General features: G+C 37.6%; 1 protein-coding gene across 3 annotated transcripts in view; it reads right to left on the bottom strand.

Annotated features, from left to right (window-relative positions):
* SYNPO2 (synaptopodin 2) overlaps nucleotides 1–16669 on the bottom strand; it is a 200126-nt gene extending 183457 nt beyond the window's left edge. For 2 of the 3 annotated variants that reach the window (XM_065907624.1, XM_065907623.1), the window contains exon 1: nucleotides 16404–16652. In XM_065907624.1, the coding sequence (XP_065763696.1) occupies nucleotides 16404–16508 (105 nt within the window). In that variant the 5' untranslated portion in view covers nucleotides 16509–16652. Of the gene's footprint in view, nucleotides 1–16403 lie in introns of all 3 variants that reach the window. The other variant, XM_065907625.1, reaches the window with a different exon arrangement.
* Nucleotides 16670–17258: the final 589 nt, after the last annotated feature.

Genomic DNA, 17258 nt, shown 5'->3' on the forward strand with positions numbered 1-17258 from the left:
GAGGATGGATGTGGCCCATAATCCACCCATGTCCACCCCTTCAACACTCTTTCCAGAAGAACCCAGGACAAAGCTGCCTTTCTGCTAGGAGTGCAGGGGTTCCTGGGTACGAAGCTGGAGAGCTGTAAACACTTCAGGGGGTTAAACTGCACTGTCCCCAGGCCTTGCCATCCCCCACCATGTGTGAGAAGGGAGGGCCAGAGCACACCTCTCCACACTTGTCACACATTGACTTGGTGATGGTATCCGATCACCTCATCCTCTGTCGTCCCCTTCTCCTCTTGCCCTCAATCTTTCCCAGCATCAGGGTCTTTTCAAATGAGTCGGCTCTTCCCATCAGGAGACCAAAGTATTGGAGCTTCAGTTTCAGGACCAGTCCTTCATAAAAACTAAATACAAGTTTTGCAATACAGTTTATAAATTAAATATCTCTCCAAAAAAAAAAAAAATTCTAAAACCTTAATTTCAATGAGGTGTGTCTGAGAAGAATGGCTTTTCTTAAACCTACCCTATCACTTTAAGAAAACAATACTAAAATGATATTTGTAACCATAGTTTTATAATATGACTTTATTATGTATAAAACCTACTTTCACATATCTTTCAAAGATATTATTATTTCTTTAAAGTAAGTTTTTAAAAATCTGATTTATCTGACAATGACACCTTGATAATTACAAGGAAAGCTGCAAACCCTCATTCCCTAGGCACTAATACCTTCTTGTCCATTACTTTTAAGACACTGATCATCTTTATGCAAAATTTTTATCCTGAAATAATCTAGAAATTTAATAGAACTGGTACATGTGAGAATTTTTTTCCTCTCAATTTTCTTTTAAGACATTTTAAAAATTACCAATCACTATCAATACTTTTAATTGTTTTGAAGTGAAAGTATGTTACCTAGATTGTATGACCTCGGTATTTTCTTATTTTATATGCCAAAAGGAATTGTACTGACAAGCATACTAATGAGTGACATGGACATGATAAGAAATTTTCTCTTTATATATAATAGTTGACCCCAAATTAATTCAGATACTCTTCATTTTCACCAAAAAAATATATAGCATATTCTCACAGTAGTAATCTTACTTTTAGGGATTAATTCTAAGGAAATGATCAGATAAGTACACAAACATATTTTATATATGCAAAGTATTCACTTGAGCACTATTTATAATAGTGGAAAATTATAAATAACTTATATGTTCAGTAGGGGATGGGTTACAGAAATTATGGTCAATCCATACATGTAACACTATGCAGTTACTAAAAAGATGATGTACATCGGGATTCGCTGACACAGAAAGATGTTCATGTTGTGTGTTTAATAAGGGAATACATCTAGAACCATTTCATTTACATGGAACTGAATGAGGTGCAATTGTAAGTTGACACGTGTGAAGAGAGAGAGGGAACTAAGGAGAATATCACCAAAACGTTAATAATGTGCTATTTCTGGATGGCATAATTTTTACTTTATTTTTATCCTTTTCTGTAATATTTGAATATTTTAACAATGACAATGTGTCATTTTTATAACCTAAAAATAAGTCATTTTCAGTTCTAGCTACTTTAATTTTTTTTAATATAGAGTTTAATCCATTTGTGGGGTGGAACTATGACTGGATTCAAAATACTGCACTTTGAGATGTGGAAGTAAACTAATCAAGACCAGGTTTACCAAGGACTGTCTCTTTTTTTTCTTTGACACAGTTTACCCAAATGAGAGGGGTTTAAAGAATAGATGAAGAGTATCAAACACATTCCTTCTTCTCCATCAAATTAGAATTTGGCATAGAAGTCCAGCTATGTCAGAATGAGTGGTTTTACTCTGTGAGATAATCTCTACCCACTCTCTACCCAGAGTTTCTAGTGGGGTAAGAAAAACAAACTTAAAGGCTCTTAATCAGGTCAGATCCAGAGTTTGAAAAAAGAAATTAGATTTATAAAAAACATCAATTCTATTTAAATCCATGAATTCTTAGTGATATTTTTAAAACAGTTGATTACATTCATGTATGATAGTGAACTACCTTTTTATTTAGAAAAGTAATAAAGGGAAAGAATAAAGCATTTATAAAAAAATCATTAGAAAATGCTGAATTCAGTAGTAACTCACTGCAATACAATTTTCATTATTAAAAAAGTAAAATATAGCAAAAAAGCACATTAAATCAGTGTCATTTGAGATTTTTGCTTATTTATTTATAACACATATATCCTACAAATTATGATTTGGTGAAATGAGAATAAAATCCCCATAGAAATGCCATATAAAGAATTGCCTTTTTGCAGAAAACACTGCTTTATTTTTTCACATTAACAGAGGAAATATGACCATTCATGGGTGTTTTCGTTCATCTATTATCTTCTTGATTTAAAGTAGAATCTAGCCATAAGGCACTTTATGTGTTCCATCAATAAATCTTTCCCTTTATAAGTAGAGAAATGGGGAGTCAGATAGTTTTAGTTGAGGTAGCAGACTAAACTCAAGTTAGACCAGTGCTTAAAATTCAGGTCTCCTGACTTCCAGTTCAGTCACTGATCTTTCACTGAACCTCTTAAATTGGCATCTGGTTACTAGATAATATCAAATCAATAGGAACACACACACTTACAAAGCATATACATCACTCTTATAATCACTCTTTAAGCAAACTGTTCATTTGAAAAAACACCAGATGAAGCTTCAGCAAAATCAGGCTTTCCAGTAGTCGCTACCTCACACTCCAGAATAGAAGATACACATCTACTCATTCATCCATTTATTCAACAAGGTTTCAGGAAGTACATGGCTGATTTAAGGCCCTAGTTACACGCATATGTACATTGTCCACATTAAAGAGCCCTGTTTTAGGAGATACAAGAGCTAGGCTCTTGCCTTCAGAGACCAAAGGTGACAATATAAGCACGGAAAAGGAAAATTTTTAAACCAGAGGTACCAGTGAGAAACAGGCCTCTTTATCACAGCCATTAGCTCTATCTGAATGGTAACATTTGCTTGTTAAGTAGAAAATAAGAAGGTGCACTGTGATCTGAAGCCAGCCTTTGCTACCTTGGCTCCAGGACCCTGGGGTCTGAGTGAGAGCTGTGGTTCAATAGTAATGTGAGCACTTCTAAAGGAAGAGGGCCCTGGTTTCATGCTGTGCTACCCTGCCACCACAGACCCCTCTGCCTGCGCTTTACCCTCTTTAATCCTGCAGCAGAATCGTTTCCTGGCTCCCACTAGCCTTTGATACAGGTTCTGAACTTCAATTCATTTACCTTTATCATTCAAAACATTTATCCTTAAAGCTTCTGACAAAACTCATGATCTTCCTCAAACAATACGTCCTTGTTTGTGACTGAAAGTGATTTTATCCCTTACTAAATAAAAAAGAATCGTTATTCATCAATCAGGTAAAAAATAATAGTCTTTATTGCATACCTTTTATGGACCTCAGAGAAATAAATACAGAGAAACATTCCATTGCAGAAAAGATCAAGTCAAAGTCAGAGACCTGGGAGAAGAATAAATATGTCATGTTCAGGAGAAAATGAGGACCGCTTCCCAGGAAGAAGCAAGCTGCTCAGACCAGAGACGGATAGGAGGCAAAGGGCCTAAAACCTTGAAAAGGAGTTTCTCGGCATGAAGGACTGGCCCATGGAAACACACTCCTAGAAAGTAATTCTCCATAGCAGTTCATGCTAGTTCAGCTCTGAATTGAAAAGTCCATCATGTTGTTACCTTTCTATGAAAATCAACTAAGGAAGAGAGATTTATACACAGCTTTCTCTTTTGTGCTCTCTGTCTCTATCTCTTTCTTTCACACACACACACACACACACACACACACACGATATTATTCCTTTTCCTTGTGCAGATAGGCAATATCAGATTTGGTGTCTTAATTTGCTTAGGAAGCTATAGGGGAAAAGAGAGGCATAAAAAGAACTAGATAAAGAATGAGAAGAGAATGGGGGCCATGAAGACAGAGGAGGAATTTTTCTTCTCACATAAGAAAAAGAAGCTGAGGGTAAGAGTAGCTGACGGTAATGAAGAACAGAATGGAACAACTATCATAATGGGGTCCTTAATTGAATTCCCGTCTACCCTCAGCCCAGCGCCTGCAGCTGAAGAAAGCCCTCAGTAACTCACTCAACATGAAGCCGCATGGCCATTTTGGCTCGGAGGAAGCAGACAACGATGAGCTTCCTCTCTCAGATTGCAGCTCTGCCTCAGGATCAAACTGTTCTGATCAACATTTCCCCATCTGGCAGGCAGGCGGCCAGAAGATTGGAGCCCTGAAAATGGATCACTGCGTTTTGACTCTCTGCAGCAGCCAATACATGTAATATAATATTTACACAATTCAACCTAATATCAGTCATGCTGAGCACCATCCAGGGGGAAAATGTTATGCTTTTCATGAAAGAAATAAAAATAAAGGTGACTGTTATGGTAGTATCTGACTCCCAAAGCTTAAGCTTTTCACAAACTGTTTTTCATTTTAGCTTCATCTTGACTGATGAAAATAACTCTCCACTATTTGAAAAGCTAAAATCACCAAGAGGTTAACTATTATCGTTTACTTAGAAAAAGCAGCCTTATATAGTAATAACATCTTCTAATTTAGCAGACAAGGGTTGTGGAGGTGGAGGTTGGGGAGGGATTGAAAGGCTCATTAGCCTTCCCCCAACGGCCCTGGCACAGAGTTTTCCTGACTATTCAGAGATCAGTGTCCTATATTTACTTACCAGGGGACAATTTATTTTTCTTTTATATTTTCAAAGCACTTGAAATGATTCCTTCTCTTCGTGATGGCTTCCATATGCTGCTTCCAGTGCAGGGCAGCGGCTTACTCAGTGAGCATAAGGCCACATTCTGAGACCACTACATGCCATCTCTCAGGGAGAGACCCCAAGAACCACAGAAACCCCTCCTTAGGACACTGAGATCCAGATCTCAAGCAGCATTGCGTGAAAGACAGCAGATAACCCTTCAATTTTATAAAGCTTGGTTAAATAAAATGGGGATAACCACAGATGCGGTAGTAGTAATTTTTTAAAACACTTGAATGTTTCCTGTGTGTTAAGTAACTTGCACATGTGATTTCTAACCCTGAAAACAATCTCAGAGCTAACACCACCCCCATTTGATAAATGAGAAAACAGGGGCACGGAGACTAATATGATTGAAAAAGTCAGAGTTGACTTACTCTAAACAGAACTCAACAGCACTGTAAGTGACTAATTCTTCATGGCTTGAGGTATTTTCATTTTAAAAATCTGTACTCAGGAGAAATTAACACAACATTGTAAATCAACTATAGTCCAATAAAAAAAAGTGTACTATTTTTAAGTGGGATAATCATTTTATTTGGTCTTGTGAAACATATAACTTAAGGATTTACTGCCTCAAGCTGATTAAACTACACAACAAAGAAATCTTGATTCATACTTGATAGCTGCATACAGTTCGTGAAATGTTGCATTTTATCAAAACTGAAAATTTTCCCTGGGTAAAATAATCATCACAAATAGTTTATTTAGCTTTTGTGCTCTTAACTTTCATTAGGTATCTGGAGAAAAGGGATTGGTCTGCTTTTCTTAATTTCTGAAAAAAATAAATTTGTGTAGAAGACAGTTTGTTGTTGTTTAGTCACTAAGTCGCATCTGACTCTTTGTGACCCCATGGACCATAGCCTGCCAGGCTCCTCTGTCCAAGAGATTTCCTAGGCAAGAACACTGAAGTGGGTTGCCATTTCCTTCTCCAGGGATGGAATCCAGGTCTCCTGCATCACAGATGGATTCCTTACCACGTAGGCACTAGGGAAGCCCAGAAGACAGTTACTTCCTCCTCCAATTAGAATTATAATAACAATGACAGACTCCTTTACTGAGTGATTACTATGTATCAAATATGATCTTAACATAGAACCTTTCAAAATTATCACAAGACATATTATTAGCTGATTGCTTGGCTCTCAGATGCCTCACCTGTAAAACTGGTGACATTTTTTTTTTTCTATAAAAACAGCAATTCCATTACATAGCCATTTTACAGATGAGGAAACAGGCTCAGAAAAATCTGTTTAAAGCTATACAGTAAGTGGTAGTCAGCATTAAAACGCTTTCATCCTTTCAGTGGGTCAGTTTCCAAATAACATCTAAATAAAATCATCTCTTTTTTGAGGAAGAAATGAAATTAAGATAAACTAAAAAATAAAAGAAAACTATCTGCTCTAGGTCTGACATTGATGTCAAAATAAATAGGATCAAATTCTTTTTAACACTTCTTAAATTCTTCTTATCTCACTGGGAGAATCAATTTCAGAGGAAGGAAAAGATTAATAAAATGTTTAACCAAACATCTACATAAGAGGCAGTAGTAACTATTCATTTAAATAAAGTGTTCTAAAGAATGGCCAGTAGGCTTCTACATTATAAAAAGCTGAAATGGATGAAGAGGAAATGGGAAGGTGATAGCTTAGAGTTGTTCTCTGGGACCAGTGTGTTAATCATGTAAAGATGGTAAAATAACCACATGGTCGGGGTTCCCAGGAGAGAGACTTTTTCACTTTTATCACTGGGAAGGACTGGACTTCTTATAGCAATTTCTCATGGAAATGGTGTCAGCTGCAACTGGCATCTCCACAGCTCCTTGAGCATGCCAAGCAGGCTTCAGTCCTAGAGCCTTCTCCTCGTAGCGCCCCGTGCCTGGAAGGCTCCCACCATATATCTGCCAAGCCAACTAGAACTTCCATGTACATTTGTTTTCAACTACAAAGTGAAAAGGAGCTCTAACTAATGTTTGAAAGTGAAAATGTTACTTGCTCAGTCGTGTCCGACTCGCAACGCCACGAACTACGGCCGGTTAGGTTCCTCTGTCCATGGAATTCTCCAGGCAAGAATACTTGAGTGGGTTGCTGTTCCCTTCTCCAGGGGATCTTCCCCACCCAGGGTTCAAACCTGAGTCTCCTGCATTGCAGACAGGTTCTTTACCATCATGGATTGACACCAGTACCCTGTGTCCGGTCTGGTCCAGTCAGGAATTTCATACAGTACTTGAGGTGACCCCACTGAATAGGTTCAACTCCTAGCATGGCAGAGGGGAAAGAGGCTTCCTCAGATGCTCCTTCTTTTGCAGTATATTATGTTTTATGGTGCTTGATTAAATGAATTTCCATGTTATTATCTATCAATAGTTTTAACTCTCTCAAAATGACACAAGTTTTAAAATATTTCTGAAAGGCAACTATTGATTAAAAATGACACTTCCATTTCAGGCAGAAGTGAAAAAGAGCTGCCCCTCCTCTACACTCCTTCAGAAACTCTTCATCAGCCATGGAGCAAGGTTAAACACAATTACTGTTTAATCATATGTGACAGGTAGCTAAAATATTCAGAATTACTAAGAGCACTATTTAGAATATGGATTTATATCCACTGTTGTTAGAGAGGAACTTTGTCTTATTGTGCTCTATGATATTAGTTAGTATTAGTGTGAAGTAGTTAGGACTTAGAAGATATGTAATAACTAAGCATCAAAAACTTTCACATTTGTTTTTTCAACACTGGTTGAAGTCAGGCAGTACTCAATTTAAAACATGACAGAATTAAACCAAACCATAATGTTTAGAAAGCTCCTCATGGATGCATTTAAAAATTGTTAAAAATAATACAACATGGGCAACAAATCAAGATGTATTTTTTATCAGCAAATATTGTTGAAGATGTAAAGAAAAAAGAACTAGGAAACTGGTAGAAATAATATTAGAACAAACTATATGTTGGAGGAATTTTGCTGTAAAGTTAGATAAAAGAACATGTTTCCAGCATGTCCTGGACTATTTTCTTGATTCTGTTTCAATACTGAAATAGATCAACTACTCCTTTGGAAAGCCAATAAGGAAAAATACTGGAGATAAGTTCTCAAAATAAACGAATTCTTTAATTTTAAAAAAAATCAGTATTTTATGGGAGAAAATGTAAATAAGGCCACTGATGAAGTACCAGCTTTAACAGGGATTAACAAAGACAAAATTCTTGAAGAGGTTCATGAAATGCTTCATATAAAATTCATTCAGTACATTATTTTTAGGCAAGTTGAAGAGAAAAGCAAAATGAAAAGAAGTGCAAAAGAGATGCAGGATGTCATCAATACGGCTGATTTTATAAGAACTCACACTTAATACATACTGGTGTCTATAAAACACGTTGCAGTGATACAGAGTCCAGGCGGCCACTCAGAGCCTGTGCTTTGGCGTCTCACTGGCCTCCATCCTGGATGCCTGAACCTACTCTACCACCTTAAGTTACTCACCTAACTTACCTAAGGTTCAGTTTTCTCATCGTTTTTTTTAAAAAAAAGGATAGTTAAGGCTATTGTGAATGATACAATATATAAAGCACTTAAATCTGCAGAAGATTTTTTTTAAATGTTATGGTTATTTTGATGACTACGATGGGAAGACTTTGAAGTATTTTAAGCAGTGGTATAGCAGGTGATTTAGAAAAGTCTCTCTGGCAGTTCATTATAGCATGAACCTGAGGAATGTGAAAGCCTAAGCAGAGAGACAGTTAAAAGGCCCAACTAGTTATCTAAGAAACAGCTGGAGAGGGCCTGAGCTTAAGGAGCAGGAGTAGTCACATATGGAGCAGGAAGTAAGTAAGCCGTTGAGGAGGTAAAGTCAGAACTCAGTTCCCAACTCAATGTGTCCTGAACTATATGCTAAAATTCTCAAGCATGGTCTTACTGCTAGAAATTTTTTGCTTCAAAATAAAGTAGCATGGGAATTCCCTGATGGTCCAGTGGTTAGGACTCGGTACGTTCACGGCCATGGTCCCAGGTTCAGTCCCTGGTTGGGGAACTAAGATTCCACAAGCTGCTTGGTGCAGCCAAAAACAAAAATAAAGTAGCAAGTCATATTTGTTAAGAAGACATGGGAAATCTGATCAGAAAAAAAAAATTTTTAATCTATTCTTCAGAAGACAGAATTATGAAAGTTTCTAGTCTATTTCTATTTCATTTCCTAAATTATTTGTTCCAGAAATAAAAGCTACAAATAAAATGATCTGACACTAATTTAAATTATAATATATTTAATGTCAGAACAGAAAAAGTAAGTTTGGTTTACAGGACCACAATAATCTTTCCACCATGGTCTGTTTAGGTCCTTCATTTCATCTTAACCAGCTGTTCAAGCTACACTTAACCCAAAAGTATCTTGTGGAGAAGCTTAGAAGACATACCCTGGAGGCAAACTGGGTGAACCCAGGTCTGGCTGTGCTACTTATGTGACCTGAGGATGTCATTTAACCACTTTCTGCCTCTGTAATGGGATCTTAAATGGGGTAACCTCACTGAGTTCTCTCGTTATATTTAAAAGGTGATTAAAGAAGTGCCCAGCAACCCATAAGTATCAATATGAGTTTCTTGAAATTATCTCCAGAAGGTACTGTTAAAGGCAGCAAGATATTTGGAGGAAAATGATACTCTGACCATTATTATAGATTTCTTCTGGAAAAAATAATGCATCCTAAAAAGATGAAATTCAAGCCACATAAGTTTTGATAAAGGAAGCATGGGGCTTCCCTGGTATCTCTGCTGGTAAAGAACCCACCTGCAATGCAGGAGACCCCGGTTTGATTCCTGGGTCAGGAAGATCCCCTGGAGAAGGGATAGGCTGCCCACTCCAGTATTCTTGGGCTTCCCTGGTGGCTCAAAGGTTAAAGCATCTGCCCGCAATGCGGGAGACCTGGGTTCAATCCCTGGGTCAGGAAGATCCCCTGGAGAAGGCAATGGCAACCCACTCCAGTATTCTTGCCTAGAAAATTCCAGGGATAGAGGAGGCTGGCAGGCTGCAGTCCACGGGGTCAAAAAGAGTCAGACAACTGAGCGACTCACACTTTATAGACTAAGTGGGGTCAGATAGAACATAAGTGCATCGTTCAGTTCAGGAAAATTCATCCACTACATTGTTTTATCATTGTAGAACCTACACTACTTCCAAAGCGGAAAAGCTAGTCTTGGGTGAGTAAGAAAAACCAAAACCCAATGGATAGGAAAACTATTTGTTACATAATCAAATAACACATCTTGCATTTATAATGTTTCAAATAGTAAATCCACCACGTTTTTTAGTACTTTATCTGAAACACACCATATTTATATACCAGTTAAGGATAACTACAGCCAGACCATCATAACACCAAACTACATCTACTATCGCTGATGATCTGCCACATGCCAATGCAGTTCACAAAGACTTTGAAGACACAGTTTGTTGACAACGTGGCCATCTCTTTTTTTAAGTAATAAGAAAAGAATGGTAAATAATTCAGAAAAATTAAGTGCCTAAGGCAATTCAATACTATAAATATGTTCTCACTGAGGTGGTCAAACAATGAATTATCCCTCCAAAGATCTGACGTTATTTCTGTTTCTCAGATGAGCTTTTAACTTCATGAAGTTGTTTACTCTTTCAGATTGTTTAATGAAGATGACGCATGCATTCTCCATTTCCTTTTACAAAAACCTCATGGCATTTGGTTTCTTCATGAATCTGTTAGAACAGACACAATAAACACTGGAGGCCATAGATTTTCCAGGTTTATTTACAAGTAAACCAGTTCCCTTTCCAGTCTCGTCTCTCGTTGCACGTTAGCTCAAAGATGCATTTCCTGTAATCCTTGTCCTCAGGCCCAATAAAAGAAGAAATCATTGCAAATGTTTTTAAAGATCAAATCTTAGACTGGTGACATTCTACTTGATACAATTCTGTATCGAAGTGAAGTGAAGTTGTTCAGTTGTGTCCGACTCTTTGCAACCCCATGGACTGTAGCCTACCGGGCTCCTCCGTCCATGGGATTTTCCAGGCAAGAGTACTGGAGTGGGTTGCCATTTCCTTCTCCAGAGGATCTTCCCGACCCAGGGATTGAACCTGGGTCTCCTGCATTGTAGGCAGACACTTTACCATCTGAGCCACAAGGTTGAAGTCACTGCAATTTTGAGCATTACTAAATGATAGACTGTTCTTTAACAGTTGTTCTTTAACAACTGGACTGCCAGGGAAGTCCCAATTGGTGATAAGTTTCCAAGCTAACATATGTCAAGTATGTGTGATTGATGATATGAACCTGAGTTACGGAATCGATGTTTTTGAGGAGTGTCTTTCATTCGGTTATAAACATGAAATTATTTTATTTCTTCCAGTAACTGTTTTCAACTACCATAAAACCAAATCCCTCCCTTAATCATTCTTTGGTCAGATCCCATGTCTTTTTGGTGGCGTTTGGTTATTAAAACAGTCTAGTCCAAATACAGCTTTGATCTGACATCTATCTCTAAGCTCTCTCCCTAAGCACGGTAGCTGGCTCGTGGCTCCAGGGCTTGGCAAGAGGCGGAGAGTGTTGTCTGCTCTTTACCAGCTTCCCTCCCACCACTCCCAGGTTGAAGGCAGGAAGGAAGGCTGAAGAGGAGGGGGAAGGTAGATCTGTTTATTCACAAGTGAATGGCGTAGCATTTCTCTTTGTTGGTTTTTGTACTTCTTTGGTTAATGTCGAGTGGCCATCACTGTCCTTTCTGCAGCTGGTGTCCCAATGCTGGGACACTTTGGTTTCTTCTAAGAGTCGGGAGGGTTTCACCATGCACAGTTCCCTAACAGAAGAAACAGGGCTCCTGCCCAACACTTCTCCGTCCCTTCCAAGGCCCAAGTAGTTCCTCAGGATGCCAGCCTGCTCCTGCAGGCCCTGGCTAAGAGTTTGGCCTTTCTAGGTAGGCCAAGCAAGATGGCTCAAGTCCCACCAACACCTTTCTGTAACAGTCATTCATCCAGAGGAAATGGAAGAGTTCATCCAGAGGAAGGAAAGTTCCTATTTGTCCATTCATTCTCGCTCTATCTCTGTCTCTTCTTCTCTCTCCTTTTCCCTTCCCCACCCCCCCCACCCCCCCACCCCCCCGCTACATCTTTCTCCAGTTTTACTTCCCTACTTGCCTCTCCCTACCCCCATCCCACTGTTCATATAGGCACTAGGCAGGCCACCAACTGCAATGACAAAGAAGACATCCTATCAAGGATGCACCTGGAACAGTTCCTGGTACAGGATAAATGTGAGCTCCATGTGGACTCTGTCTAGATAATGGCAAAGTTCATGCACAATCACAGTCATTATTTTATCTCATTGTCTTTCAACAGTCATCTGTCTTAAAACATGCAATTCCAAAATAAAAATTTTATGTAACATCTGCTTAATAGATGTAGCTATAGTGCATGGATTTCTATAAGTATAGATGTTTTTAAAATTTCTTGAAAGCTCAAAACATCAATAAAAATTCAGTGATCAGTCATATTTACTAATAAAGATATCCCTAGCTTTCCATATGTAGTAAGGAGGATTTATCCCAAAAGGTACATATTCAAACATCAACTATTTCCTATTTTTCCCTTTAGAAATCACTGTGTTTATTGAATTTATTCTATTTGAAGCATTTGATATCTCACTGATGGCACTAAGGGGTATGAATTATGTATTTGAATGTGCTTTGCCTAAATACTTTATATTCAGACATTTAAAAAGAGATTATACAATAATAGATAAGAATCATTAACTCCAACTCAACCTCGTAAAATGGATGATTGTAATTTGTCATCTAAATTTTAATAGTTATTTGAAACTCTGAGTTAAAATTCATTTTAATAAGTACCATAGTGGTCTGTACTTTTGAAGAAAGCTTCCATTTCTAAACATTAAAACTCATGAAGAATAAAGTCTAAACATTTCTTGTTCTTTATTTTCAAAATGTAAGTTACTTCTAAATGGTTCATAAGATTTGTTTGCAAAACAAAAACTTCTCCCTGTTTCTTTATGTGGCAGTATTCTGAAGTGATTTTCCAAGAGTATGTCCAGCGACAAGCCATGTAAGTACATGTTCCAAAAAATAGAGTTTTGTAAAGTAAAAGTGCTAACAGACTTTTTATAAGGACATCTGCACACACACAGTGGGGTTTTATACCGCAAGTATGGCTGTATAAATTTGTTTCTGTAGATATTTCTTAGAAATATACCTTGCAAGAGTACTGTCTTACTACAGTGTATTAGAAATGTTTGCTTCCTATCATATGTATTTAGAACATAAATTAAAAGATATATACACATTTAAAAACCTGGACAAAAAAAAAACAAAAAAAATAAAATAAAATAAAAAATAAAAACCTGGACAACGTTACTGATTCTTTGGGCCTTTTAGAAATTCAATTTATCTTGAAAACAAAACAGAATTGTATGGCCTTGAGTTTTAATATCAATGAAAAATTTTATCATTAATATTTCTATAGTGACCTTTGAAAGTTGGGGTTCACCTACAGTTCAGCCAGCCAGCCAAATACTAAAAACATTTGAATATCTCTCAAAAATGACTAAACATGTTACTAGGAGGATATTTACTGGGAATTATAAGGCTATTAAATTTCTGATCAATCTTAATAATGTTAGATTTGTTTTTCTTCTGCTATTTCAGCTTGCTAAATTTTCATTCTATATAGAATTATTGAAATTCTAAATACTAGGTATTTACAATGAACCAAAAATGTGTTGTTATCCATAGAGCTTCTTTGTGGCATACCCATTTTAGAAGGCATGATTTAAGCACTGTCTGAAATTTTCTTTTCTTTGAAAATATTCTCTTCAATTCCCAAATTATTCCTTTGCATGTTCTTCAAAACTGAGCATTTTGGTTGCCAGCAATCATCCCTTCCTTAGCCTTTCTATCTCCTTCCTCCACATCCTCCTACTTGGAGGTAACTTGATTCTAATAAGTTTTCACCATTCCTTGGAAAAGTAGAAAACCAAGCAACATACACATTACCTTGATCTCAATGAGAGAGAAACCTTTACTGGAATCAAGTTGACTTCATGTTTTGAATGAAAAACTGATCCCACTGAGGCCATGGCCTTGATAACATAGAGAGAGACAAGCACTTTGTTCCAAGACTTTTGGGCAAATAATGCTAGTAATAAATTAAATATAATAAGTTTTAATTAAGTATAAAACCAGACCAAGAAAAGTGGGCATTGCTATAGTAATTTAAAAATTATATCTTCTTTAGAAGGCTCTCTAGTCACTTTTTACATGTGGACAAAAATTATAAATTATCTCTCTCTTTTACACACACACATAACAGTTAAGGCAAACATCCAGGTAATATTTTAAATCAGTAACTTTATAGTAACACAAACTAAAAAAATTAAAGCAAACATCCTGATGCTTTCGTATAATGATCTTTTTAAAACTAATAATATTTTAAATTTTAAATCAGTAACTTTATAGTAACACAAACTAAAAAAATTAAAGCAAACATCCTGATGCTTTCGTATAATGATCTTTTTAAAACTAAAAATATATTTCCTAGATATTTGAGGAAAGATGATTTGGGGGAGAGCAGGAATGAATTTTTTGACCCTTATTCAAACTAACAGCCTCTCTGAATCCTGACAATAGAGAGCTATCAGCAGAGAAACACCTCCAAAGCACCCTTCATGAGCGATTTGCTTTACTTCTTCAAAAAATCACCACTCAGTGGTGCCACTTTGAAATAAACACATCAAGAACTGAGGAAAACCCATTCTATTTTGTAGGTTTGGCTATGAAAGAGCAACCAAGAATCACAGCTTCTAGCCACTTCTGTCTCCACATTTTAACTGGTAGGCAAGTGATTCTAAAATTGTACACTAATAGGGCTGTAGAAAATTCAAGCAAATAGAACCTCATTAATGGTAGAGTCCAGTTTCCAATGTACTTCTCTTCTTTCCCACCCACTCAAAATCTTTGTCTCTTTCTTCTTCTACACACACACACACACACACACACACACACACACACACCCAAATGAGTCAGGAAGAGTGATCTGTCTCAGGACTGGCTGCATGTTAGATCAGAGCTGGAATTAGAACCCAAATCTCAGTGACAGGAGCCAGCCAACTGCTATTCTAGACTCCGGACAAATCCACTTCGGGCTCATGAATTCTACATATGCTGAATTAGGCATTAATATTTTGTCTGCTGTTGCCTACCATTGACTCCTAAAGAAAAACAATGAAACCAACAACCTTTGTACATTTTAATCACTCTGCCAGTTCCAAACCTAAGACCAAAGACCCAAGGCAGGTTCTTTCCTTATCTAAAATTAGCTGGTTGAACTGGGGATCTCTGAGAAACTTTTCAGTTCTAAAAATGTCTGCTTTTCATCTGCCGTTTTATGCTTCATTCTTGATGTTTGAAATTTTCACTAGGTGGCAGGATTCCACCATCACATTTTGAAAGGATTTTCCAAGGAAGCCTGGGTGCAAAAAATTTCAAAGAAACTCCTTTCTTCACAGTGAACATAAATTTAAAAAAAAAAAAAAGAAAGAAAGAAAGCCAAAGGGAAAGAAGAATAACTACAAAAGCCTATGGTCCATTTATTTCATGAGGATCTAGATCTATTTTTAATGTAAGTATAAAATAGAAATTTAATCAAACATATTCTTTCCTATAGTATTTAAATTTAGTATTAAAATTAGGTAAAGGTCTGCTTTTTCTCATGTATTTTAAAACTGATTTTAACTGAATCACAATTAGACAATACTGGATCCCCTCAAGCAAACTGGTAAGCATACTGAGCTAAGAAACAAAGCGATCTAATGGAAATAAAAACACCTAAAATATTTTAAATCATTATTAGATGCATTTCAAAGTTAACGTCTAAGTTATTTACAATATATTTCCAGTGTCTCTGAATTTTATTTTGAGCACTTGACAAGATGAGCGCACAAGATGGACCAGGGTACTTAGATTTTTGCATTTATTAGCCAAATCCTTAAAAGAATATTCTTTCAAATAAATTTATGAGATCTTCATATTTTAAAAAATTATTGCCCCAAGCTGGTCTTCTCATGGATGCTATATGATAAATGTCGTTAACAATACTTTATAAGAGTCCCCAAAAGAGCCAGGCCAATTGGTTATACTGAGCTGAGCGTTTCTTCTCAGCCAGAGCCAAGGAAAGGGACGTGAAACAATAACAACTGTAGATTCTAAGACTGCCTAGAAGAAACGTTCCCAAGTGTCTTGCTCGTTGCCAGAGAAGAAGCTGATTAACTAGGCTTTTCTTCAGCTGATAAAATATATAGCACTCTTTCCCCCACCCCATTAATGACTGATTAATTACATATGTGCTATATGTTACTCTCCAAAGTTTTTCTGAAGAAAAAAAAAAAAAAAAACACCCACATCCAAGAAGAAATCAGTGTCAGCGTCGAAATCAAACTAGCATAGAGACTTCTGAATCAGAGCTTGAATAAACCATCAAAAGTTGCTTTTATTCCTTCTTTCCCAGCCCAGAACGAGATGTGATAACCCATCTCTGGTATCCTACCTTGGCAACTTGTAAGGGCTGCTGCTGCTCCTTGCCACCTTGCAATCGGAACCCCCAGGGCGCCCCTCCGGTCATGGAAATGCAGATGAAATCCCCCGTGCCCATTTTCTTCTTTTAGGCGGGGAGCATGGAGAGCTTGAAAAGACGGACGGAGCCTGGGTGCGGCTGAGCTTCCCTGAGCTTCTGCGCTCAGCTTCGCGCTCCCGCCGAGGAGGCAGCCCGGGGCGCAGAGAGCCTCCGCTGCAGCCGCCGCCGCTGCCCGGCCGCCGCCTGGAATTTGCGCCGCTAGTGGGATCCGTCCCCGGGCGGCAGGGGCGCTAGAGGCATCAAGGACACAGCCCACTCTTGCGTCACGCTCCTTTGCTCGGCCCACCTTCAGGGAACGGGAAGAGCCTCACACAGGAGATAACGTCCCCATTTCGGGGCGAGATGGCGAGGAGGGGGGGACGGGAGCAAAAGTTCTCTAGCTCTAACTGATTAAACCGCAGCCCTCAAATGAAAGAATGAGAGAAAAACTTACGTTGAATAATTCCGTAAATAGTAGAGGACGCATGAAGGTTTTAATCTCCAGGCCACAAGTGACATCCTAAAATATGAGCTCTAAGGGCTGAACTGCTAGATGATTAGATTCTCTCAAACAAATGTTTTGAGAATTACCACAGTACAGATGGAAACAGACAAAAGGGAGTTTAAAAAAAATCATTGCTTTTCTTAGCTTTGTTGTTTGCAGCCTGCAGAACTAATCTGCAGGAAATAAAAGAAAGCAAAAATATTTATTAAAAAAAAAAAACGAAAACAAAAGCCTGGAACTCCGAAATGTACTTTTCCGAACTCGTTCTTACATAGTTCAGAAGG

This window comes from Muntiacus reevesi, chromosome 16 (assembly GCF_963930625.1).
Source record: "Muntiacus reevesi chromosome 16, mMunRee1.1, whole genome shotgun sequence".
NCBI classification, from domain to species: domain Eukaryota; kingdom Metazoa; phylum Chordata; class Mammalia; order Artiodactyla; family Cervidae; genus Muntiacus; species Muntiacus reevesi.